The 25,673-nt window shown below is 31.6% G+C and overlaps 1 protein-coding gene across 7 annotated transcripts in view; it reads right to left on the reverse strand.

The window, feature by feature from the left end:
• Positions 1–25,673, reverse strand: part of LOC121201435 (calcium-activated potassium channel subunit alpha-1-like) — a 105,145-nt gene that overhangs the window by 4,533 nt on the left and 74,939 nt on the right. For all 7 annotated transcript variants that reach the window (XM_041067263.1, XM_041067266.1, XM_041067261.1 and 4 more), the window contains 3 exons: positions 3,440–3,634; positions 1,561–1,682; positions 1,217–1,438 (listed from right to left, as the gene is read on the reverse strand). In XM_041067263.1, the coding sequence (XP_040923197.1) occupies positions 1,217–1,438; positions 1,561–1,682; positions 3,440–3,634 (539 nt within the window). The remainder of the gene's footprint in view (positions 1–1,216; positions 1,439–1,560; positions 1,683–3,439; positions 3,635–25,673) is intronic.

Below are 25,673 nucleotides of genomic sequence, written 5' to 3' on the forward strand. Positions count from 1 at the left end.
CAAATATAAAATAACACTGAGATGTGATATTCACATGGAAAGACAGTATAATTATAATGGTGGTGTAACTTTATTAATAACTGTAACATTTTCTGCTTGCAAATATCTTGTCATAATACTTCATGGAGGCAAATAACATTTAATAAGTGAAAGTATAGCATTTGAATGTTAATGGAAATCAAAAGGCATTAAGAGGACATGATGTTCAGTATTTCAAAGACATGACAAAATATGAACTTTTAAGACATGTCATTTAAAGTGCAGTTCAAGTACAAGAAGGTTCAGCTTTAATTTAAACCAAAGAAACATGTTCCAACAAAGCAAAACTTGGAATGCTGTAAGGTGGAAAGACCTGGTGACCATCATCACAGAAGTGAGAGCTGTTAACACAACAAAGTACAGTATAAGGAAAAGTAAAACATTTGAAATGTTTGCCCGATTCCTACTCTGTTCTATTATATATTGTTGTGGGCCATGTCACACATAAAAAAATATGCTTTCTTTTGCTTTTAGGGCCCTTCCTTCCTTCAGTCAAGATGGCATCATCTCAAACTGGAAGAGTTCTAATCACTTGTTGAAGTTGGCCCTTTGTGTGCAGGTAAGAGGACTACAGTGAATTCAACAATGAAAATTTAAATGACGATGATGGGGAAGACAGTGAAATAGGTGAACCTTACGTTTTTAGAGTAAAGTCTATAAAACCAGGATCAAAACAAGGGCAGAAATCAAAAATGTGTCCTAAAATGAAAATCAAGAAAAATTCTGTTAAATCATGAGCAACATTACCCCTGTACTCAAGAATAACAGAATTATTCACAACCCCCAAAAGTCTACTGTAATTCTTGGCATAAAAATTTTAAAAGAATCGAAAATTCACAACCACAGGAACAACAAATTGATGGAAAGAAACTCCAAGAAAAACCTCAGTGCATGGAGGCCCCCAGGAAAGACAGAAGCCCTTTGTGGTTGGTTACTTTGCCCTATGCCACTGGATGGTCTTGCTCAAGGAGTAACTGTTCTGTACTGCATGATGTTATTCAATGCAAACTAAGACATAAAAGTAACACATACATACACATTCAGACAAGCATACACACATCACCAGCCAGACATGTTACAGTCTGTCTGGACCTTGCAAAAGGACAGACAGGACAACACTGTTGGCAGGCACTGTTTACGGATATAGAAAGTCAGAGAGCTTTAGAGGGGCACATACTTTTGTTTGTCTCGTGAGTCCCTGCTTTTGGTGCGGTTGGTGCGGTTGGTGGTCGGGATAGAGTGGACAGAGGAGCTCTTTTTGCTGGAGGAATGGGACGAATGGGAAGAGTGGGAGAGGCTCGTTCGAGACTGGCCAGCGTTGTGGTCAAACTGCATCAGGCAGAATATCAGGTCTGAGGGCACCAGCTCAAACGCATATGGTGGATTGGTTATGACATACCTAGAGGAGAGAGGGAACAGATGGGAGCCCAGTTCTAAATTTAGAGTAGGTAGAAGTGATTTTTTTTGACATAGACTTATTTTATGGATCCCAGTTCTGAGCATGTAAATTCAAGGACTCACCGTTTGGTACATTGGCTTTGTGTGTGTGTTATATGTGCATCTCGTAACCGATAGATACCGAAGCACAACATGTTGTATGTTTTCAGGGCTTTACAAAACAGGTCACCATAACAACCACCATCCTGCAAGACAGAGACAAAAGTGCAGTTCACAGTGTGTAATTTAACAAATCCAACACTCACGTATATGTTAAAAATATTAAAAATAAATCATAATAATTATTTACTTGGACTAAATATAGCTCCAGCATTAAAAATTAGTCCTGAACTTATCAGTGTTTATCTGCTGCAGGTGATGATGGTGATGGAAGATTTCTGTTATGAGCAAATTCTCCACCAAAACTGCAAAATTTCGCAGTGCAGTTAATTAAATGCAGTGGAATCAGTGCAATCAGTGTATTCACTCACAGGGACCTTTCAGGGAATAATGTAGAGCTGGGGAGTAGAGAAAGCTTCCTTTGGTTGGCTGTGTTGCACCATTCAGCTTTATTTAATCCTCCTCTGACTGAGTATTAACTGCTCCTCAAGAGCATGTTTTTTAGGTAGTTATAAGTGGTTTTGAATAAGTTGTGTTAACGTATTTTCCTGTTAGCAACTGAGCTAATGAGCTACAATATGCAAGATAGCTTGGCTTAGTTTTTTGCCTCTTCAGTGGCCATTTATTGAAAAAAATGATCCTGAGAACAAAATGCCGGGGAGAAGTAACCCTTCACCTAACATTGTGTAGCACGCCCTTTTGAGGCAATCAATACAAGCTCTATGTGTAGCTCTAAATGAGACTTCAACACTTCTCAACTGATAGTCTGGCCCTGTGTTCTTGAGCAAACTGCTCCAGTTCTCTGAGGTTTGATGGACGCTTTCGTCCAACTGTGAGATTCTGCTTTTTTGATGTTCAGTTGGATTAAGATCAGGATTCATAGAAGGCCACTTCAGAACTGTCCAATGTTTTCTTTTCATCAATTCTTCTGTGCCTTTAGATGCATGTTTTGGGTCATTATCCAGCTGGAGGAGCCATTGCCTCGATAATCTTCTGATTTCATTGTGCCCTGCATAGATTCAAGGCACCCTGTGCCTGCCAGAAGCAACAAAGCAACCCCATTACATGTTTTGGCCTTCTCCGTGTTTTACTGTATGGATGATCTTCTTTTCTTTGAAAGCTTAATTTTTTCTTCTGTGAACAAAGAGCTGATGTGACTTATCAAAAAGCTCTAGATTTGTTTCATCTGTCTGAAGGATATTCTCTCAGAAGCACTGTGGCTTGTCAACATGCATTTCAGCAAACGCCGGTTGGGCTTTTTAATGTTTCTCTTCCAAAAGCTGTGTTTTCCTGGGTCTTCTTCTGACTGTAAGACCATGATACCCATGAGACTAACAGACAGACAACAGGCTGCTTGAAATATCACTGCAATCACCACTTCTAAGTGCCAATAATATGGTCCAGGCCATTTTAGAAAATCTTTGTAGAATAAGCAAGAATTCACAGCTTCTTTGTTTTGTTCTTTGGCAAATCAAAAGCATGCACAGGTATGCATGATAAACAAGCTTATTTTGTTTTTTTATGTCTTAAATTGGATGACATTATAAATGGCTGCAGGCTACTTTCACTTGAAACTGAAAGTCTTTGCAGGTCATTAATGAAATGTAATATTTTTGTTTTTGTTCACTAGATGTACTTATCTGGTGATGACTGAACTGGATTACAACTCTGAATTTCATTGTCATAGAACTCACCTACTGTTGGGCATAAAATCCCTGCTACTTATCTGAACTCTGAATCACAGCCGTCCCTGTTAGTCTGAAGCCTTTCACTAAAGTCAGATCCCACAATACAAGCAGACAAAGATGTGCTTAGCCCTTAGGTGACAAGATGAGTTACTTACCCCAAGATCAGCAAAGGGCCCGTCGTACAAGGCCAGCTGTGCCACACGACACCTGTCCCTATTCGCCAGGGTCTGTGGTGTGCTGTAGCCACCCCGTAATGCATTCTCCTCTGCCAGAAGCCCCTCCAGCTCCGGGGTCGCCCCGCCTGTTACCAGCGTCCGGATCAAGGTGAGGATATTATCATTGAAGTATGTCTGAAGGAATGAAGGTAGAGGGGGAGTAAATCCTTAGGCAAATGCCACCAAAGTCATAACTGAAGCTTCTCAAAGTGCCAGTCAGGCAACTCTTCTCTGTCACGTCACAATGCTCTATACACTGAGCAAAACGACAGGAGAATCTAATTACTGCAGGTTACTCTCACTACCATTGGGAGAGACACAGGAAGTCAGTGTACACATTCGTGCTTACTATACCATTACATTTTGAGGCCTTACTAAAGTAGGACTTTTTTTGGCCGATTTTGACGCCTTACTATACTAAGACCATTTTTATGACATTTTGAGGCCAAAAAAAAATCGGACTTTTTTTGGCCAATTTTGACGACTTACTATACTATGACCACTTTTATGACATTTTGAGACCCAAAAAAAATCGGACTTTGATGCCTTACTATACTATGATGTTTTTTATGACATTTTTAGGTCAAAAAAAATTTAGACTTTTTTTGGCCGATTTTGACGCCTTACTATACTATGACGTTTTTTATGACATTTTGAGGTAAAAAATTTTTTTGACTTTTTTTGGCCAATTTTGACGCCTTACTATACTATGAAGTTTTTTATAACAAAAAAAAGTCCAAGAAAAATTTTGACTTTTTTTGGCCGATTTTGACGCCTTACTATACTATGACGTTTTTTATGACATTTTGAGGTCAAAAAAAATTTTGACTTTTTTTGCCCGATTTTGACGCCTTACTATACTATGATGTTTTTTATGACATTTTGAGGCCAAAAAAAATTTTGACTTTTTTTGGCCGATTTTGACGCCTTACTATACTATGACGTTTTTTATGACTTTTGGAGGTCAAAAAAATTTTTGACTTTTTTTGCCCGAAAAAAACGCCATACTATACTATGACGTTTTTTATGACTTTTGGAGGTCAAAAAAATTTTTGACTTTTTTTGTCCGATTTTGACGCCTTACTATACTATGACGTTTTTTATGACTTTTTGAGGTCGAAAAAAATTTTGACTTTTTTTGCCCGAAAAAAACGCCATACTATACTATGACGTTTTTTATGACTTTTTGAGGTCGAAAAAAATTTTGACTTTTTTTGCCCGAAAAAAACGCCATACTATACTATGACGTTTTTTATGACATTTTGAGGTCGAAAAATTTTTTGACTTTTTTTGCCCGAAAAAAACGCCTTACTATACTATGACGTTTTTTATGACATTTTGAGGTAGAAAAAATTTTTGACTTTTTTTGCCCGAAAAAAACGCCATACTATACTATGACGTTTTTTATGACATTTTGAGGCCGAAAAAAATTGTGACTTTTTTTGCCCGAAAAAAACGCCTTACTATACTGTGACGTTTTTTATGACATTTTGAGGTCGAAAAAGTTTTTGACTTTTTTTGCCCGAAAAAAACGCCTTGCTATACTGTGACGTTTTTTCTGACGTTTTGAGGTCGAAAATTTTTTTGACTTTTTTTGCCCGAAAAAAACGCCTTACTATACTATGACGTTTTTTATGACATTTTGAGGTAAAAAAAAATTTTGACTTTTTTTGCCCGATTTTGACGCCTTACTATACTATGATGTTTTTTATGACATTTTGAGGCCGAAAAAAAATTTGACTTTTTTTGGCCGATTTTGACGCCTTACTATACTATGACGTTTTTTCTGACATTTTAAGGTCGAAAAATTTTTTGACTTTTTTTGTCCGATTTTGACGTCTTACTATACTATGACGTTTTTTATGACATTTTGAGGTCGAAAAATTTTGTGACTTTTTTTGCCCGAAAAAAACGCCATACTATACTATGACGTTTTTTATGACATTTTGAGGTCGAAAAAATTTTTGACTTTTTTTGCCCGAAAAAAACGCCATATTATACTATGACGTTTTTTATGACTTTTGGAGGTCGAAAAAATTTTTGACTTTTTTTGGCCGATTTTGACGCCTTACTATACTATGACGTTTTTTTTTAGGACTTTTGGAGGTCGAAAAAATTTTTGACTTTTTTTGCCCGAAAAAAACGCCATACTATACTATGACGTTTTTTATGACTTTTGGAGGTCAAAAAAATTTTTGACTTTTTTTGTCCGATTTTGACGCCTTACTATACTATGACGTTTTTTATGACATTTTGAGGTAGAAAAATTTTTTGACTTTTTTTGCCCGAAAAAAACGCCTTACTATACTATGACGTTTTTTATGACATTTTGAGGTCGAAAAAATTTTTGATTTTTTTTGCCCGAAAAAAACGCCATACTATACTATGATGTTTTTTATGACTTTTGGAGGTCGAAAAAATTTTTGACTTTTTTTGCCCGAAAAAAACGCCTTACTATACTATGACGTTTTTTATGACTTTTGGAGGTCAAAAAAATTTTTGACTTTTTTTGTCCGATTTTGATGCCTTACTATACTATGACGTTTTTTATGACATTTTGAGGTCGAAAAATTTTGTGACTTTTTTTGCCCCAAAAAAACGCCATACTATACTATGACGTTTTTTATGACTTTTGGAGGTCAAAAAAATTTTTGACTTTTTTTGTCCGATTTTGATGCCTTACTATACTATGACGTTTTTTATGACATTTTGAGGTCGAAAATTTTTTTGACTTTTTTTGCCCAAAAAAAACGCAATACTATACTATGACGTTTTTTATTACTTTTGGAGGTCGAAAAATTTTGACTTTTTTTGTCCGATTTTGTCGCCTTACTATACTATGACCTTTTTTATGACTTTTGGAGGTCAAAAAAAATTTTGACTTTTTTTATCCGATTTTGATGCCTTACTATACTATGACGTTTTTTATGACATTTTGAGGTCGAAAAATTTTTTGACTTTTTTTGCCCAAAAAAAAAGCCATACTATACTATGACGTTTTTTTATGACTTTTGGAGGTCGAAAAAATTTTTGACTTTTTTTGCCCGAAAAAAACGCCTTACTATACTATGACGTTTTTTATGACATTTTGAGGTCGAAAAATGTTTTGACTTTTTTTGCCCAAAAAAAACGCCTTACTATACTATGACGTTTTTTATGACATTTTGAGGTCGAAAAATTTTTTGACTTTTTTTGTCCGATTTTGACGCCTTACTATACTATGACGTTTTTTATGACATTTTGAGGTCGAAAAATTTTTTGACTTTTTTTGCCCAAAAAAAACGCCATACTATACTATGACGTTTTTTATGACTTTTGGAGGTCAAAAAAAATTTTGACTTTTTTTGTCCGATTTTGATGTCTTACTATACTATGACGTTTTTTATGACATTTTGAGGTCGAAAATTTTTTTGACTTTTTTTGCCCAAAAAAAACGCCATACTATACTATGACGTTTTTTATGACATTTTGAGGTCGGAAAATTTTTTGACTTTTTTTGCCCGAAAAAAACGGCATACTATACTATGACGTTTTTTATGACATTTTGAGGTCGAAAAATTTTGTGACTTTTTTTGCCCGAAAAAAATGCCATACTATACTATGACGTTTTTTATGACTTTTGGAGGTCGAAAAAATTTTTGACTTTTTTTGCCCGAAAAAAACGCCTTACTATACTATGACGTTTTTTATGACTTTTTGAAGACGAAAATTTTTTTGACTTTTTTTGCCCGAAAAAAACGCCATACTATACTATGACGTTTTTTTATGACATTTTGAGGTCGAAAAATTTTTTGACTTTTTTTGTCCGATTTTGACGCCTTACTATACTATGACGTTTTTTATGACATTTTGAGGTCGAAAAAATTTTTGACTTTTTTTGCCCGAAAAAAACGCCATACTATACTATGACGTTTTTTATGACATTTTGAGGTCGAAAAAATTTTGACTTTTTTTGTCCGATTTTGACGCCTTACTATACTATGACGTTTTTTATGACATTTTGAGGTCGAAAAAATTTTTGACTTTTTTTGTCCGATTTTGACGCCTTACTATACTATGACGTTTTTTATGACTTTTGGAGGTCGAAAAAAATTTTGACTTTTTTTGTCCGATTTTGATGCCTTACTATACTATGACGTTTTTTATGACATTTTGAGGTCGAAAAATTTTTTGACTTTTTTTGCCCAAAAAAAACGCCATACTATACTATGACGTTTTTTATGACTTTTTGAGGTCGAAAAATTTTTTGACTTTTTTTGTCCGATTTTGACGCCTTACTATACTATGACGTTTTTTATGACTTTTGGAGGTCAAAAAAAATTTTGACATTTTTTGTCCGATTTTGATGCCTTACTATACTATGATGTTTTTTATGACATTTTGAGGTCGAAAAAATTTTTGACTTTTTTTGCCCGAAAAAAACGCCTTACTATACTATGACGTTTTTTATGACTTTTGGAGGTCAAAAAAAATTTTGACTTTTTTTGTCCGATTTTGATGCCTTACTATACTGACGTTTTTTATGACATTTTGAGGTCGAAAATTTTTTGACTTTTTTTGCCCGAAAAAAACGCCATACTATACTATGACGTTTTTTATGACATTTTGAGGTCGAAAAATTTTTTGACTTTTTTTGCCCAAAAAAAACGCCATACTATACTATGACGTTTTTTATGACATTTTGAGGTCGAAAAAATTTTTGACTTTTTTTGCCCGAAAAAAACGCCATACTATACTATGACGTTTTTTATGACTTTTGGAGGTCGAAAAATTTTTTGACTTTTTTTGCCCAAAAAAAACGCCATACTATACTATGACGTTTTTTATGACTTTTTGAGGTCGAAAAATTTTTTGACTTTTTTTGTCCGATTTTGAAGTCTTACTATACTGACGTTTTTTATGACATTTTGAGGTCGAAAATTTTTTGACTTTTTTTGCCCGAAAAAAACGCCATACTATACTATGACGTTTTTTATGACATTTTGAGGTCGAAAAATTTTTTGACTTTTTTTGCCCAAAAAAAACGGCATACTATACTATGACGTTTTTTATGACATTTTGAGGTCGAAAAAATTTTTGACTTTTTTTGTCCGATTTTGACGCCTTACTATACTATGATGTTTTTTATGACATTTTGAGGTCGAAAAAATTTTTGACTTTTTTTGCCTGAAAAAAACGCCATACTATACTATGACGTTTTTTATGACATTTTGAGGTCGAAAAATTTTTTGACTTTTTTTGTCCGATTTTGACGCCTTACTATACTATGACGTTTTTTATGACTTTTGGAGGTCAAAAAAAATTTTGACATTTTTTGTCCGATTTTGATGCCTTACTATACTATGATGTTTTTTATGACATTTTGAGGTCGAAAAAATTTTTGACTTTTTTTGCCCGAAAAAAACGCCTTACTATACTATGACGTTTTTTATGACTTTTGGAGGTCAAAAAAAATTTTGACTTTTTTTGTCCGATTTTGATGCCTTACTATACTGACGTTTTTTATGACATTTTGAGGTCGAAAATTTTTTGACTTTTTTTGCCCGAAAAAAACGCCATACTATACTATGATGTTTTTTATGACATTTTGAGGTCGAAAAATTTTTTGACTTTTTTTGCCCAAAAAAAACGCCATACTATACTATGACGTTTTTTATGACTTTTGGAGGTCGAAAAATTTTTTGACTTTTTTTGCCCGAAAAAAACGCCATACTATACTATGACGTTTTTTATGACATTTTGAGGTCGGAAAATTTTTTGACTTTTTTTGCCCGAAAAAAACGGCATACTATACTATGACGTTTTTTATGACATTTTGAGGTCGAAAAATTTTGTGACTTTTTTTGCCCGAAAAAAACGCCATACTATACTATGACGTTTTTTATGACTTTTGGAGTTCGAAAAAAATTTTGACTTTTTTTGTCCGATTTTGACGTCTTACTATACTATGACGTTTTTTATGACATTTTGAGGTCGAAAAATTTTTTGACTTTTTTTGTCCGATTTTGACGCCTTACTATACTATGACGTTTTTTATGACTTTTGGAGGTCAAAAAAAATTTTGACTTTTTTTGTCCGATTTTGATGTCTTACTATACTATGACGTTTTTTATGACATTTTGAGGTCGAAAAATTTTTTGACTTTTTTTGTCCGATTTTGACGCCTTACTATACTATGACGTTTTTTATGACATTTTGAGGTCGAAAAAATTTTTGACTTTTTTTGCCCGAAAAAAACGCCATACTATACTATGACGTTTTTTATGACATTTTGAGGTCGAAAATTTTTTTGACTTTTTTTGCCCGAAAAAAACGCCATACTATACTATGACGTTTTTTATGACATTTTGAGGTCGAAAAATTTTGTGACTTTTTTTGCCCGAAAAAAACGCCATACTATACTATGACGTTTTTTATGACATTTTGAGGTCGAAAAATTTTGTGACTTTTTTTGCCCGAAAAAAACGCCATACTATACTATGACGTTTTTTATGACTTTTGGAGGTCGGAAAAATTTTTGACTTTTTTTGTCCGATTTTGACGCCTTACTATACTATGACGTTTTTTATGACTTTTGGAGTTCGAAAAAAATTTTGACTTTTTTTGTCCGATTTTGACGTCTTACTATACTATGACGTTTTTTATGACATTTTGAGGTCGAAAAATTTTTTGACTTTTTTTGTCCGATTTTGACGCCTTACTATACTATGACGTTTTTTATGACTTTTGGAGGTCAAAAAAAATTTTGACTTTTTTTGTCCGATTTTGATGTCTTACTATACTATGACGTTTTTTATGACATTTTGAGGTCGAAAAATTTTTTGACTTTTTTTGTCCGATTTTGACGTCTTACTATACTATGACGTTTTTTATGACTTTTGGAGGTCGAAAAATTTTTTGACTTTTTTTGCCCGAAAAAAACGCCATACTATACTATGACGTTTTTTATGACGTTTTGAGGTCGAAAAAATTTTTGACTTTTTTTGCCCGATTTTGACGCCTTACTATACTATGACGTTTTTTATGACTTTTGGAGGTCGAAAAAAATTTTGACTTTTTTTGTCCGATTTTGACGCCTTACTGTACTATGACGTTTTTTATGACTTTTGGAGGTCGAAAAATTTTTTGACTTTTTTTGCCCAAAAAAAACGCCATACTATACTATGACGTTTTTTATGACGTTTTGAGGTCGAAAAAATTTTTGACTTTTTTTGTCCGATTTTGACGCCTTACTATACTATGATGTTTTTTATGACATTTTGAGGTCGAAAAAATTTTTGACTTTTTTTGCCCGAAAAAAACGCCTTACTATACTATGACGTTTTTTATGACTTTTGGAGGTCAAAAAAAATTTTGACTTTTTTTGTCCGATTTTGACGCCTTACTATACTATGACGTTTTTTATGACATTTTGAGGTCGAAAAAATTTTTGACTTTTTTTTGTCCGATTTTGACGCCTTACTATACTATGACGTTTTTTATGACATTTTGAGGTCGAAAAATTTTTTGACTTTTTTTGCCCGAAAAAAACGCCATACTATACTATGACGTTTTTTATGACTTTTGGAGGTCGAAAAAATTTTTGACTTTTTTTGCCCAAAAAAAACGCCATACTATACTATGACGTTTTTTATGACATTTTGAGGTCGAAAATTTTTTTGACTTTTTTTGCCCGAAAAAAACACCATACTATACTATGACGTTTTTTATGACATTTTGAGGTCGAAAAAATTTTTGACTTTTTTTTGTCCGATTTTGACGCCTTACTATACTATGACGTTTTTTATGACATTTTGAGGTCGAAAAAATTTTTGACTTTTTTTGCCCGAAAAAAACGCCATACTATACTATGATGTTTTTTATGACTTTTGGAGGTCAAAAAAAATTTTGACTTTTTTTGTCCGATTTTGACGCCTTACTATACTATGATGTTTTTTATGACATTTTGAGGTCGAAAAAATTTTTGACTTTTTTTGCCTGAAAAAAACGCCATACTATACTATGACGTTTTTTATGACATTTTGAGGTCGAAAAAATTTTTGACTTTTTTTGTCCGATTTTGACGTCTTACTGTACTATGACGTTTTTTATGACTTTTGGAGGTCGAAAAATTTTTTGACTTTTTTTGCCCAAAAAAAACGCCATACTATACTATGACGTTTTTTATGACGTTTTGAGGTCGAAAAAATTTTTGACTTTTTTTGTCCGATTTTGACGCCTTACTATACTATGATGTTTTTTATGACATTTTGAGGTCGAAAAAATTTTTGACTTTTTTTGCCCGAAAAAAACGCCTTACTATACTATGACGTTTTTTATGACTTTTGGAGGTCAAAAAAAATTTTGACTTTTTTTGTCCGATTTTGACGCCTTACTATACTATGATGTTTTTTATGACATTTTGAGGTCGAAAAAATTTTTGACTTTTTTTGCCTGAAAAAAACGCCATACTATACTATGACGTTTTTTATGACATTTTGAGGTCGAAAAAATTTTTGACTTTTTTTGTCCGATTTTGACGCCTTACTATACTATGACGTTTTTTATGACTTTTGGAGGTCGAAAAAAATTTTGACTTTTTTTGTCCGATTTTGACGCCTTACTGTACTATGACGTTTTTTATGACTTTTGGAGGTCGAAAAATTTTTTGACTTTTTTTGCCCAAAAAAAACGCCATACTATACTATGACGTTTTTTATGACTTTTTGAGGTCGAAAAATTTTTTGACTTTTTTTGCCCAAAAAAAACGCCATACTATACTATGACGTTTTTTATGACATTTTGAGGTCGAAAAAATTTTTGACTTTTTTTGCCCGAAAAAAACGCCATACTATACTATGATGTTTTTTATGACTTTTGGAGGTCGAAAAAATTTTTGACTTTTTTTGCCCGAATAAAACGCCTTACTATACTATGACGTTTTTTATGACTTTTGGAGGTCAAAAAAAATTTTGACTTTTTTTGCCCGAAAAAAACGCCATACTATACTATGACGTTTTTTATGAGTTTTGGAGGTCGAAAAAATTTTTGACTTTTTTTGCCCAAAAAAAACGCCATACTATACTATGACGTTTTTTATGACATTTTGAGGTCGAAAATTTTTTTGACTTTTTTTGCCCAAAAAAAACGCCATACTATACTATGACGTTTTTTATGACTTTTGGAGGTCGAAAAAATTTTTGACTTTTTTTGCCCAAAAAAAACGCCATACTATACTATGACGTTTTTTATGACTTTTGGAGGTCGAAAAATTTTTTGACTTTTTTTGCCCGAAAAAAACGCCATACTATACTATGACGTTTTTTATGACTTTTGGAGGTCGAAAAATTTTTTGACTTTTTTTGTCCGATTTTGACGTCTTACTATACTATGACGTTTTTTATGACTTTTGGAGGTCGAAAAATTTTTTGACTTTTTTTGCCCGAAAAAAACGCCATACTATACTATGACGTTTTTTATGACGTTTTGAGGTCGAAAAAATTTTTGACTTTTTTTGTCCGATTTTGACGCCTTACTATACTATGATGTTTTTTATGACATTTTGAGGTCGAAAAAATTTTTGACTTTTTTTGCCCGAAAAAAACGCCTTACTATACTATGACGTTTTTTATGACTTTTGGAGGTCAAAAAAAATTTTGACTTTTTTTGTCCGATTTTGACGCCTTACTATACTATGATGTTTTTTATGACATTTTGAGGTCGAAAAAATTTTTGACTTTTTTTTGCCCGAAAAAAACGCCATACTATACTATGACGTTTTTTATGACATTTTGAGGTCGAAAAAATTTTTGACTTTTTTTGTCCGATTTTGACGCCTTACTATACTATGACGTTTTTTATGACTTTTGGAGGTCGAAAAAAATTTTGACTTTTTTTGTCCGATTTTGACGCCTTACTGTACTATGACGTTTTTTATGACTTTTGGAGGTCGAAAAATTTTTTGACTTTTTTTGCCCAAAAAAAACGCCATACTATACTATGACGTTTTTTATGACTTTTTGAGGTCGAAAAATTTTTTGACTTTTTTTGCCCAAAAAAAACGCCATACTATACTATGACGTTTTTTATGACATTTTGAGGTCGAAAAAATTTTTGACTTTTTTTGCCCGAAAAAAACGCCATACTATACTATGATGTTTTTTATGACTTTTGGAGGTCGAAAAAATTTTTGACTTTTTTTGCCCGAATAAAACGCCTTACTATACTATGACGTTTTTTATGACTTTTGGAGGTCAAAAAAAATTTTGACTTTTTTTGCCCGAAAAAAACGCCATACTATACTATGACGTTTTTTATGAGTTTTGGAGGTCGAAAAAATTTTTGACTTTTTTTGCCCAAAAAAAACGCCATACTATACTATGACGTTTTTTATGACATTTTGAGGTCGAAAATTTTTTTGACTTTTTTTGCCCAAAAAAAACGCCATACTATACTATGACGTTTTTTATGACTTTTGGAGGTCGAAAAAATTTTTGACTTTTTTTGCCCAAAAAAAACGCCATACTATACTATGACGTTTTTTATGACTTTTGGAGGTCGAAAAATTTTTTGACTTTTTTTGCCCGAAAAAAACGCCATACTATACTATGACGTTTTTTATGACTTTTGGAGGTCGAAAAATTTTTTGACTTTTTTTGTCCGATTTTGACGTCTTACTATACTATGACGTTTTTTATGACTTTTGGAGGTCGAAAAATTTTTTGACTTTTTTTGCCCGAAAAAAACGCCATACTATACTATGACGTTTTTTATGACGTTTTGAGGTCGAAAAAATTTTTGACTTTTTTTGTCCGATTTTGACGCCTTACTATACTATGATGTTTTTTATGACATTTTGAGGTCGAAAAAATTTTTGACTTTTTTTGTCCGATTTTGACGCCTTACTATACTATGACGTTTTTTATGACTTTTGGAGGTCGAAAAAAATTTTGACTTTTTTTGTCCGATTTTGACGCCTTACTGTACTATGACGTTTTTTATGACTTTTGGAGGTCGAAAAATTTTTTGACTTTTTTTGCCCAAAAAAAACGCCATACTATACTATGACGTTTTTTATGACATTTTGAGGTCGAAAAAATTTTTGACTTTTTTTGTCCGATTTTGACGCCTTACTATACTATGACGTTTTTTATGACATTTTGAGGTCGAAAAATTTTTTGACTTTTTTTGTCCGATTTTGACGTCTTACTATACTATGACGTTTTTTATGACTTTTGGAGGTCGAAAAATTTTTTGACTTTTTTTGCCCAAAAAAAACGCCATACTATACTATGACGTTTTTTATGACGTTTTGAGGTCGAAAAAATTTTTGACTTTTTTTGTCCGATTTTGACGCCTTACTATACTATGATGTTTTTTATGACATTTTGAGGTCGAAAAAATTTTTGACTTTTTTTGCCCGAAAAAAACGCCTTACTATACTATGACGTTTTTTATGACTTTTGGAGGTCGAAAAATTTTTTGACTTTTTTTGTCCGATTTTGACGTCTTACTATACTATGACGTTTTTTATGACTTTTGGAGGTCGAAAAATTTTTTGACTTTTTTTGCCCAAAAAAAACGCCATACTATACTATGACGTTTTTTATGACGTTTTGAGGTCGAAAAAATTTTTGACTTTTTTTGTCCGATTTTGACGCCTTACTATACTATGATGTTTTTTATGACATTTTGAGGTCGAAAAAATTTTTGACTTTTTTTGCCCGAAAAAAACGCCTTACTATACTATGACGTTTTTTATGACTTTTGGAGGTCAAAAAAAATTTTGACTTTTTTTGTCCGATTTTGACGCCTTACTATACTATGATGTTTTTTATGACATTTTGAGGTCGAAAAAATTTTTGACTTTTTTTGCCCGAAAAAAACGCCATACTATACTATGACGTTTTTTATGACATTTTGAGGTCGAAAAAATTTTTGACTTTTTTTGTCCGATTTTGACGCCTTACTATACTATGACGTTTTTTATGACTTTTGGAGGTCGAAAAAAATTTTGACTTTTTTTGTCCGATTTTGACGCCTTACTGTACTATGACGTTTTTTATGACTTTTGGAGGTCGAAAAATTTTTTGACATTTTTTGCCCAAAAAAAACGCCATACTATACTATGACGTTTTTTATGACTTTTTGAGGTCGAAAAATTTTTTGACTTTTTTTGCCCAAAAAAAACGCCATACTATACTATGACGTTTTTTATGACATTTTGAGGTCGAAAAAATTTTTGACTTTTTTTGCCCGAAAAAAACGCCATACTATACTATGATGTTTTTTATGACTTTTGGAGGTCGAAAAAATTTTTGACTTTTTTTGCCCAAAAAAAACGCCATACTATACTATGACGTTTTTTATGACATTTTGAGGTCGAAAATTTTTTTGACTTTTTTTGCCCAAAAAAAACGCCATACTATACTATGACGTTTTTTATGACTTTTGGAGGTCGAAAAAATTTTTGACTTTTTTTGCCCAAAAAAAAACGCCATACTATACTATGACGTTTTTTATGACTTTTGGAGGTCGAAAAATTTTTTGACTTTTTTTGCCCAAAAAAAACGCCATACTATACTATGACGTTTTTTATGACTTTTGGAGGTCGAAAAATTTTTTGACTTTTTTTGCCCAAAAAAAACGCCATACTATACTATGACGTTTTTTATGACTTTTGGAGTTCGAAAAAAATTTTGACTTTTTTTGTCCGATTTTGACGTCTTACTATACTATGACGTTTTTTATGACATTTTGAGGTCGAAAAATTTTTTGACTTTTTTTGTCCGATTTTGACGCCTTACTATACTATGACGTTTTTTATGACTTTTGGAGGTCAAAAAAAATTTTGACTTTTTTTGTCCGATTTTGATGTCTTACTATACTATGACGTTTTTTATGACATTTTGAGGTCGAAAAATTTTTTGACTTTTTTTGTCCGATTTTGACGCCTTACTATACTATGACGTTTTTTATGACATTTTGAGGTCGAAAAAATTTTTGACTTTTTTTGCCCGAAAAAAACGCCATACTATACTATGACGTTTTTTATGACATTTTGAGGTCGAAAATTTTTTTGACTTTTTTTGCCCGAAAAAAACGCCATACTATACTATGACGTTTTTTATGACATTTTGAGGTCGAAAAATTTTGTGACTTTTTTTGCCCGAAAAAAACGCCATACTATACTATGACGTTTTTTATGACATTTTGAGGTCGAAAAATTTTGTGACTTTTTTTGCCCGAAAAAAACGCCATACTATACTATGACGTTTTTTATGACTTTTGGAGGTCGGAAAAATTTTTGACTTTTTTTGTCCGATTTTGACGCCTTACTATACTATGACGTTTTTTATGACTTTTGGAGTTCGAAAAAAATTTTGACTTTTTTTGTCCGATTTTGACGTCTTACTATACTATGACGTTTTTTATGACATTTTGAGGTCGAAAAATTTTTTGACTTTTTTTGTCCGATTTTGACGCCTTACTATACTATGACGTTTTTTATGACTTTTGGAGGTCAAAAAAAATTTTGACTTTTTTTGTCCGATTTTGATGTCTTACTATACTATGACGTTTTTTATGACATTTTGAGGTCGAAAAATTTTTTGACTTTTTTTGTCCGATTTTGACGTCTTACTATACTATGACGTTTTTTATGACTTTTGGAGGTCGAAAAATTTTTTGACTTTTTTTGTCCGATTTTGACGCCTTACTATACTATGACGTTTTTTATGACTTTTGGAGGTCAAAAAAAATTTTGACTTTTTTTGTCCGATTTTGATGTCTTACTATACTATGACGTTTTTTATGACATTTTGAGGTCGAAAAATTTTTTGACTTTTTTTGTCCGATTTTGACGTCTTACTATACTATGACGTTTTTTATGACTTTTGGAGGTCGAAAAATTTTTTGACTTTTTTTGCCCAAAAAAAACGCCATACTATACTATGACGTTTTTTATGACTTTTTGAGGTCGAAAAATTTTTTGACTTTTTTTGCCCCAAAAAAACGCCATACTATACTATGACGTTTTTTATGACTTTTTGAGGTCGAAAAAATTTTTGACTTTTTTTGCCCGAAAAAAACGCCATACTATACTATGATGTTTTTTATGACTTTTGGAGGTCGAAAAAATTTTTGACTTTTTTTGCCCGAAAAAAAACGCCTTACTATACTATGACGTTTTTTATGACTTTTGGAGGTCGAAAAATTTTTTGACTTTTTTTGCCCGAAAAAAACGCCATACTATACTATGACGTTTTTTATGACGTTTTGAGGTCGAAAAAATTTTTGACTTTTTTTGCCCGATTTTGACGCCTTACTATACTATGACGTTTTTTATGACTTTTGGAGGTCGAAAAAAATTTTGACTTTTTTTGTCCGATTTTGACGCCTTACTGTACTATGACGTTTTTTATGACTTTTGGAGGTCGAAAAATTTTTTGACTTTTTTTGCCCAAAAAAAACGCCATACTATACTATGACGTTTTTTATGACTTTTTGAGGTCGAAAAATTTTTTGACTTTTTTTGCCCAAAAAAAACGCCATACTATACTATGACGTTTTTTATGACATTTTGAGGTAGAAAAAATTTTTGACTTTTTTTGCCCGAAAAAAACGCCATACTATAATATGATGTTTTTTATGACTTTTGGAGGTCGAAAAAATTTTTGACTTTTTTTGCCCAAAAAAAAACGCCATACTATACTATGACGTTTTTTATGACATTTTGAGGTCGAAAATTTTTTTGACTTTTTTTGCCCAAAAAAAACGCCATACTATACTATGACGTTTTTTATGACTTTTGGAGGTCGAAAAAATTTTTGACTTTTTTTGCCCAAAAAAAAACGCCATACTATACTATGACGTTTTTTATGACTTTTGGAGGTCGAAAAATTTTTTGACTTTTTTTGCCCAAAAAAAACGCCATACTATACTATGACGTTTTTTATGACTTTTGGAGGTCGAAAAATTTTTTGACTTTTTTTGCCCAAAAAAAAACGCCATACTATACTACGACGTTTTTTATGACGTTTTGAGGTCGAAAAAATTTTTGACTTTTTTTGTCCGATTTTGACGCCTTACTATACTATGATGTTTTTTATGACATTTTGAGGTCGAAAAAATTTTTGACTTTTTTTGCCCGAAAAAAACGCCTTACTATACTATGACGTTTTTTATGACTTTTGGAGGTCAAAAAAATTTTTGACTTTTTTTGTCCGATTTTGACGCCTTACTATACTATGACGTTTTTTATGACATTTTGAGGTCGAAAAAATTTTTGACTTTTTTTTGTCCGATTTTGACGCCTTACTATACTATGACGTTTTTTATGACATTTTGAGGTCGAAAAATTTTTTGACTTTTTTTGCCCGAAAAAAACGCCATACTATACTATGACGTTTTTTATGACTTTTGGAGGTCGAAAAAATTTTTGACTTTTTTTGCCCAAAAAAAACGCCATACTATACTATGACGTTTTTTATGACATTTTGAGGTCGAAAATTTTTTTGACTTTTTTTGCCCGAAAAAAACACCATACTATACTATGACGTTTTTTATGACATTTTGAGGTCGAAAAAATTTTTGACTTTTTTTTGTCCGATTTTGACGCCTTACTATACTATGACGTTTTTTATGACATTTTGAGGTCGAAAAAATTTTTGACTTTTTTTGCCCGAAAAAAACGCCATACTATACTATGATGTTTTTTATGACTTTTGGAGGTCAAAAAAAATTTTGACTTTTTTTGTCCGATTTTGACGCCTTACTATACTATGATGTTTTTTATGACATTTTGAGGTCGAAAAAATTTTTGACTTTTTTTGCCTGAAAAAAACGCCATACTATACTATGACGTTTTTTATGACATTTTGAGGTCGAAAAAATTTTTGACTTTTTTTGTCCGATTTTGACGTCTTACTGTACTATGACGTTTTTTATGACTTTTGGAGGTCGAAAAATTTTTTGACTTTTTTTGCCCAAAAAAAACGCCATACTATACTATGACGTTTTTTATGACGTTTTGAGGTCGAAAAAATTTTTGACTTTTTTTGTCCGATTTTGACGCCTTACTATACTATGATGTTTTTTATGACATTTTGAGGTCGAAAAAATTTTTGACTTTTTTTGCCCGAAAAAAACGCCTTACTATACTATGACGTTTTTTATGACTTTTGGAGGTCAAAAAAAATTTTGACTTTTTTTGTCCGATTTTGACGCCTTACTATACTATGATGTTTTTTATGACATTTTGAGGTCGAAAAAATTTTTGACTTTTTTTGCCTGAAAAAAACGCCATACTATACTATGACGTTTTTTATGACATTTTGAGGTCGAAAAATTTTTTGACTTTTTTTGTCCGATTTTGACGCCTTACTATACTATGACGTTTTTTATGACTTTTGGAGGTCGAAAAAAATTTTGACTTTTTTTGTCCGATTTTGACGCCTTACTGTACTATGACGTTTTTTATGACTTTTGGAGGTCGAAAAATTTTTTGACTTTTTTTGCCCAAAAAAAACGCCATACTATACTATGACGTTTTTTATGACTTTTTGAGGTCGAAAAATTTTTTGACTTTTTTTGCCCAAAAAAAACGCCATACTATACTATGACGTTTTTTATGACATTTTGAGGTCGAAAAAATTTTTGACTTTTTTTGCCCGAAAAAAACGCCATACTATACTATGATGTTTTTTATGACTTTTGGAGGTCGAAAAAATTTTTGACTTTTTTTGCCCGAATAAAACGCCTTACTATACTATGACGTTTTTTATGACTTTTGGAGGTCAAAAAAAATTTTGACTTTTTTTGCCCGAAAAAAACGCCATACTATACTATGACGTTTTTTATGAGTTTTGGAGGTCGAAAAAATTTTTGACTTTTTTTGCCCAAAAAAAACGCCATACTATACTATGACGTTTTTTATGACATTTTGAGGTCGAAAATTTTTTTGACTTTTTTTGCCCAAAAAAAACGCCATACTATACTATGACGTTTTTTATGACTTTTGGAGGTCGAAAAAATTTTTGACTTTTTTTGCCCAAAAAAAACGCCATACTATACTATGACGTTTTTTTATGACTTTTGGAGGTCGAAAAATTTTTTGACTTTTTTTGCCCGAAAAAAACGCCATACTATACTATGACGTTTTTTATGACTTTTGGAGGTCGAAAAATTTTTTGACTTTTTTTGTCCGATTTTGACGTCTTACTATACTATGACGTTTTTTATGACTTTTGGAGGTCGAAAAATTTTTTGACTTTTTTTGCCCGAAAAAAACGCCATACTATACTATGACGTTTTTTATGACGTTTTGAGGTCGAAAAAATTTTTGACTTTTTTTGTCCGATTTTGACGCCTTACTATACTATGATGTTTTTTATGACATTTTGAGGTCGAAAAAATTTTTGACTTTTTTTGCCCGAAAAAAACGCCTTACTATACTATGACGTTTTTTATGACTTTTGGAGGTCAAAAAAAATTTTGACTTTTTTTGTCCGATTTTGACGCCTTACTATACTATGATGTTTTTTATGACATTTTGAGGTCGAAAAAATTTTTGACTTTTTTTGCCCGAAAAAAACGCCATACTATACTATGACGTTTTTTATGACTTTTGGAGGTCGAAAAATTTTTTGACTTTTTTTGTCCGATTTTGACGTCTTACTATACTATGACGTTTTTTATGACGTTTTGAGGTCGAAAAAATTTTTGACTTTTTTTGTCCGATTTTGACGCCTTACTATACTATGATGTTTTTTATGACATTTTGAGGTCGAAAAAATTTTTGACTTTTTTTGCCCGAAAAAAACGCCTTACTATACTATGACGTTTTTTATGACTTTTGGAGGTCAAAAAAAATTTTGACTTTTTTTGTCCGATTTTGACGCCTTACTATACTATGATGTTTTTTATGACATTTTGAGGTCGAAAAAATTTTTGACTTTTTTTGCCCGAAAAAAACGCCATACTATACTATGACGTTTTTTATGAGTTTTGGAGGTCGAAAAAATTTTTGACTTTTTTTGCCCAAAAAAAACGCCATACTATACTATGACGTTTTTTATGACATTTTGAGGTCGAAAATTTTTTTGACTTTTTTTGCCCAAAAAAAACGCCATACTATACTATGACGTTTTTTATGACTTTTTGAGGTCGAAAAATTTTTTGACTTTTTTTGCCCAAAAAAAACGCCATACTATACTATGACGTTTTTTATGACATTTTGAGGTCGAAAATTTTTTTGACTTTTTTTGCCCGAAAAAAACGCCATACTATACTATGACGTTTTTTATGACATTTTGAGGTCGAAAAAATTTTTGACTTTTTTTGCCCGAAAAAAACGCCATACTATACTATGATGTTTTTTATGACTTTTGGAGGTCGAAAAAATTTTTGACTTTTTTTGTCCGATTTTGAAGCCTTACTATACTATGACGTTTTTTATGACATTTTGAGGTCGAAAAATTTTGTGACTTTTTTTGCCCGAAAAAAACGCCATACTATACTATGACGTTTTTTATGACCTTTGGAGGTCAAAAAAAATTTTGACTTTTTTTGTCCGATTTTGAAGCCATACTATACTATGACGTTTTTTATGACATTTTGAGGTCGAAAAAATTTTTGACTTTTTTTGCCCGAAAAAAACGCCATACTATACTATGATGTTTTTTATGACTTTTGGAGGTCGAAAAAATTTTTGACTTTTTTTGCCCAAAAAAAACGCCATACTATACTATGACGTTTTTTATGACATTTTGAGGTCGAAAATTTTTTTGACTTTTTTTGCCCAAAAAAAACGCCATACTATACTATGACGTTTTTTATGACTTTTGGAGGTCGAAAAAATTTTTGACTTTTTTTGCCCAAAAAAAACGCCATACTATACTATGACGTTTTTTATGACTTTTGGAGGTCGAAAAATTTTTTGACTTTTTTTGCCCAAAAAAAACACCATACTATACTATGACGTTTTTCATGACTTTTGGAGGTCGAAAAATTTTTTGACTTTTTTTGCCCAAAAAAAACGCCATACTATACTATGACGTTTTTTATGACGTTTTGAGGTCGAAAAAATTTTTGACTTTTTTTGTCCGATTTTGACGCCTTACTATACTATGATGTTTTTTATGACATTTTGAGGTCGAAAAAATTTTTGACTTTTTTTGCCCGAAAAAAACGCCTTACTATACTATGACGTTTTTTATGACTTTTGGAGGTCGAAAAAAATTTTGACTTTTTTTGTCCGATTTTGACGCCTTACTATACTATGATGTTTTTTATGACATTTTGAGGTCGAAAAAATTTTTGACTTTTTTTGCCCGAAAAAAACGCCTTACTATACTATGACGTTTTTTATGACTTTTGGAGGTCAAAAAAAATTTTGACTTTTTTTGTCCGATTTTGACGCCTTACTATACTATGATGTTTTTTATGACATTTTGAGGTCGAAAAAATTTTTGACTTTTTTTGCCCGAAAAAAACGCCATACTATACTATGACGTTTTTTATGACATTTTGAGGTCGAAAAAATTTTTGACTTTTTTTGTCCGATTTTGACGCCTTACTATACTATGACGTTTTTTATGACTTTTGGAGGTCGAAAAAAATTTTGACTTTTTTTGTCCGATTTTGACGCCTTACTGTACTATGACGTTTTTTATGACTTTTGGAGGTCGAAAAATTTTTTGACTTTTTTTGCCCAAAAAAAACGCCATACTATACTATGACGTTTTTTATGACTTTTTGAGGTCGAAAAATTTTTTGACTTTTTTTGCCCAAAAAAAACGCCATACTATACTATGACGTTTTTTATGACATTTTGAGGTCGAAAAAATTTTTGACTTTTTTTGCCCGAAAAAAACGCCATACTATACTATGATGTTTTTTATGACTTTTGGAGGTCGAAAAAATTTTTGACTTTTTTTGCCCAAAAAACAACGCCATACTATACTATGACGTTTTTTATGACATTTTGAGGTCGAAAATTTTTTTGACTTTTTTTGCCCAAAAAAAACGCCATACTATACTATGACGTTTTTTATGACTTTTGGAGGTCGAAAAATTTTTTGACTTTTTTTGCCCAAAAAAAACGCCATACTATACTATGACGTTTTTCATGACTTTTGGAGGTCGAAAAATTTTTTGACTTTTTTTGCCCAAAAAAAACGCCATACTATACTATGACGTTTTTTATGACGTTTTGAGGTCGAAAAAATTTTTGACTTTTTTTGTCCGATTTTGACGCCTTACTATACTATGATGTTTTTTATGACATTTTGAGGTCGAAAAAATTTTTGACTTTTTTTGCCCGAAAAAAACGCCTTACTATACTATGACGTTTTTTATGACTTTTGGAGGTCAAAAAAAATTTTGACTTTTTTTGTCCGATTTTGACGCCTTACTATACTATGATGTTTTTTATGACATTTTGAGGTCGAAAAAATTTTTGACTTTTTTTGCCCGAAAAAAACGCCTTACTATACTATGACATTTTTTATGACATTTTGAGATTGAAAAAATTTTTGACTTTTTTTTGTCCGATTTTGACGCCTTACTATACTATGACGTTTTTTATGACATTTTGAGGTCGAAAAATTTTTTGACTTTTTTTGCCCGAAAAAAACGCTATACTATACTATGACGTTTTTTATGACTTTTGGAGGTCGAAAAAATTTTTGACTTTTTTTGCCCAAAAAAAACGCCATACTATACTATGACGTTTTTTATGACTTTTTGAGGTCGAAAAATTTTTTGACTTTTTTTGTCCGATTTTGACGCCTTACTATACTATGACGTTTTTTATGACATTTTGAGGTCGAAAAATTTTGTGACTTTTTTTGCCCGAAAAAAACGCCATACTATACTATGACGTTTTTTATGACATTTTGAGGTCGAAAAATTTTTTGACTTTTTTTGCCCGAAAAAAACGCCATACTATACTATGACGTTTTTTATGACTTTTGGAGGTCGAAAAAATTTTTGACTTTTTTTGCCCGAAAAAAACGCCTTACTATACTATGACGTTTTTTATGACTTTTGGAGGTCAAAAAAAATTTTGACTTTTTTTGTCCGATTTTGATGCCTTACTATACTATGACGTTTTTTATGACATTTTGAGGTCGAAAAATTTTTTGACTTTTTTTGCCCAAAAAAAACGCCATACTATACTATGACGTTTTTTATGACTTTTGGAGGTCGAAAAAATTTTTGACTTTTTTGCCCGAAAAAAACGCCTTACTATACTATGACGTTTTTTATGACTTTTTGAGGTCGAAAAATTTTGTGACTTTTTTTGTCCGATTTTGACGCCTTACTATACTATGACATTTTTTATGACTTTTGGAGGTCGAAAAAATTTTTGACTTTTTTTGTCCGATTTTGACGCCTTAATATACTATGACGTTTTTTATGACATTTTGAGGTCGAAAAATTTTTTGACTTTTTTTGCCCGAAAAAAACGCCATACTATACTATGACGTTTTTTATGACTTTTTGAGGTCGAAAAATTTTTTGACTTTTTTTGTCCGATTTTGACGCCTTACTATACTATGACGTTTTTTATGACATTTTGAGGTCGAAAAATTTTGTGACTTTTTTTGCCCGAAAAAAACGCCATACTATACTATGACGTTTTTTATGACATTTTGAGGTCGAAAAATTTTTTGACTTTTTTTGCCCGAAAAAAACGCCATACTATACTATGACGTTTTTTATGACTTTTGGAGGTCGAAAAAATTTTTGACTTTTTTTGCCCGAAAAAAACGCCTTACTATACTATGACGTTTTTTATGACTTTTGGAGGTCAAAAAAATTTTTGACTTTTTTTGTCCGATTTTGACGCCTTACTATACTGTGACGTTTTTTATGACATTTTGAGGTCGAAAAATTTTTTGACTTTTTTTGCCCAAAAAAAACGCCATACTATACTATGACGTTTTTTATGACATTTTGAGGTCGAAAAATTTTGTGACTTTTTTTGCCCGAAAAAAACGCCATACTATACTATGACGTTTTTTATGACATTTTGAAGACGAAAATTTTTTTGACTTTTTTTGCCCGAAAAAAACGCCATACTATACTACGACGTTTTTTTATGACATTTGGAGGTCAAAAAAAAATTTGACTTTTTTTGTCCGATTTTGATGCCTTACTATACTATGACGTTTTTTATGACATTTTGAGG

The sequence above is a fragment of the Toxotes jaculatrix genome, chromosome 21, assembly GCF_017976425.1.
Source record: "Toxotes jaculatrix isolate fToxJac2 chromosome 21, fToxJac2.pri, whole genome shotgun sequence".
Lineage (NCBI taxonomy): Eukaryota > Metazoa > Chordata > Actinopteri > Toxotidae > Toxotes > Toxotes jaculatrix.